General features: G+C 36.8%; 1 protein-coding gene across 1 annotated transcript in view; it reads left to right on the top strand.

Annotated features, from left to right (window-relative positions):
- The window catches only part of Ptp61F (Protein tyrosine phosphatase 61F), a gene marked incomplete in the record, with an annotated part of 37,713 nt that overhangs the window by 7,378 nt on the left and 27,835 nt on the right, over positions 1 to 2,500 (top strand). The window contains 2 exon segments of the mRNA XM_070132123.1: positions 49 to 207; positions 1,126 to 1,260. Coding sequence (XP_069988224.1) covers positions 1,198 to 1,260 — 63 coding nt within the window.

The raw sequence follows: 2,500 nt of genomic DNA, 5'->3' as shown, positions 1-2,500 counted from the left end.
TTCTCTCATTGAAATTCAAATTGCTAATGCCAGCAACTTTCATTGCAGAAGATACGCAGCGAAGGGAGTTTTGATTTACCATGTACGGAGGCCAAAAAGACTGTAAATAGGAATCTAAATCGATATAGAGATGTTCTTCCATACGACCACACCAGAATAAAACTAAGTGGAACCAATACAAATTATATTAATGCATCACTTGTTCAGGTAAGTATTTGTTCTAATATGATTGGATTTTCATGTATGTGTGTATGAATTGGTGAAACGTAAAAAGAAAAAAAATGGCTTGTATATAAGATCTAGAATATAATACATTAAGAGGATAAGAAATGCATTTGTCACTTAATTTATGAATCTTTTTGTGGATAGGGCCCTGTATGTATGAGTGTATTTATATATGAGGTGTGTCAGAAAAGTTCCAGGACTGACATCATAAAAGCATAAAAGATATGAGGGGGATCATGCACCATGAGTTCTTAACACGGGGCCATACGATTAAACAACGTGTCAACAAAGAGATACTGCAGGATTTGCTAAGTTCATTGTGTGCAAAGAAGTGAAGAGTTGTGACAGGACAACTCGTGGCTGCTTCACCATGACAACATGCCTGCTCACAATGCCCTGAGCATCTGACAGTTCCTGGCCAAGAAGAGCATCGCCATGCTGGAGCAACCTCCCTACTCCCCCGACCTGGCTTGGTGTGATTTTTTCCTCTTCCCCAAGCTCAAAGGTCATCAGGGTGACCCGTTTTGAAGACGTAGATGACATCAAAAGGGCCGTGACAACGGAACTGCGGAAGATAGGGGAAGAATCCTACCAGGAGTGCATGCAAGTATGGCAGGGTAGGATGAGAAAGTACATTAAACTCCAGGAGGATTACTTTAAAGGGGAAAACTCTTACTGTGAAGTTTGGGTTTGAAATAAATATTTTGCGATATCAGTCCTGAAACTTTTCTGTCACATCTCGTATGTATGTTTTTATATATGTATATGTATATCTGTCTATCTACATATCTACACACACACACACACACACACACACTCATTGCTAATTGAAAGTAATGCCAAAGATGAATTTGCCAAAAGACTTCCAAATGTGACTCAAAATTGCATTTTATTCACCAGGTGGAATCTGTTGGCCGGTCATATATCCTAACACAAGGGCCCTTAGCACAAACTACACCACACTTCTGGCGCATGGTATGGCAGGACAAGGTCAAAGGAATTATTATGCTCAACAAAATAATAGAAAAGAATCAGGTAAGAAAATCTATATAAATTTTTGTTATTTACTTGTTCCATCACTGCAATTTATTTATTTATCCCCTGCCCCCCTTCCTTGTAAATTGTATATTGTTTGTTGCAGTTGTAAAAAATTTTCTTTGCAAATTACGTATATAGTAATATGTTCCATATATGTTTCTCTATCTTTTTATTATTTTACATGCACAGCTATTATGACTAATAGAGCTTTGGTAAATAAAGGGATGATAGTCTTCATAAAAATTTGAGTTGCAGGGTTTGTATTTAAAACCCTTATTCTTCAATAAAAGTATCAATAAGATTATAAGATTTCAGAATTTGTGTCACAGTTTTTGGCTTATCTGTTTGGAAGTTCTATAGCTAGTGTATATATATATATATATATATATATATATATATATATATATATATATATATATATATATATATATATATATATAATGTATATGTATATGTATTTTTTTTGTGTGTGTCACTAATTGAACTTTATTTGTGATTAAGAAAATGACCTATTAATCTTAATCTTCAGAAATGTTATAAATCTTTGACTAGTAACATAGTTATAGTTCATCATGAAAAGCCTGTGCATTGCAAAAATATTTTTCACCTTTGCCAATATTGACAGTTGTTGTTATCTGTAGTACAGATACACAGTTGGAGTATGCTATTGTTGACAGATGCTGTGGTCTGGGCTGGCCTTGTGATAGAATAAGGTGGGAGCGAGGTTCTTGTTGATATCCCTAGGCCTCGCATAGTCATAGGAGGAGGGGAAGGGAGTGTTGCTCTTGCAGATGGTGTTTTCTTGAAAACGTTTATTGCATCCCAGAGGTATAGAAAATTATGAAGGATTTTCCTACTGTAGTTTGGAAAGATCTGTCTCTGAAATTTGAATCTAGGCTTCCTTTGGAATTGATGTAAAATCATGAGGGTACAACATATTCCTTAAGAAGCCGCTCTATACATGTATGCATGAGTGTGTGTGTGTGTATGCGTGTGCGTGTGAGTCTGTGTATGCCTGTAAGTGAGAGTTTGTGTGAGAGTGATAGTGAGTCTGTATGTGTGTGTGTGTGTCTGTGTCTGTGTGAGAGTCCCTGTGTGTGTGTGTATGTGTATGTGTGTGTGTTTGTGTGTGTGTGTGTTTGTGTGTGTGAGAGAGAGTCTCGTGTGTGTGTGTGTGTGTGTGTGTGTGTGTGTGTGTGTGTGTGTGTGTGTGTGTGTGTTTGTGTGTGTGTGAGAG

This window comes from Penaeus vannamei, chromosome 17 (genome assembly GCF_042767895.1).
Source record: "Penaeus vannamei isolate JL-2024 chromosome 17, ASM4276789v1, whole genome shotgun sequence".
Taxonomy (NCBI): domain Eukaryota; kingdom Metazoa; phylum Arthropoda; class Malacostraca; order Decapoda; family Penaeidae; genus Penaeus; species Penaeus vannamei.
This window is presented reverse-complemented; position numbering and strand designations above follow the sequence as displayed.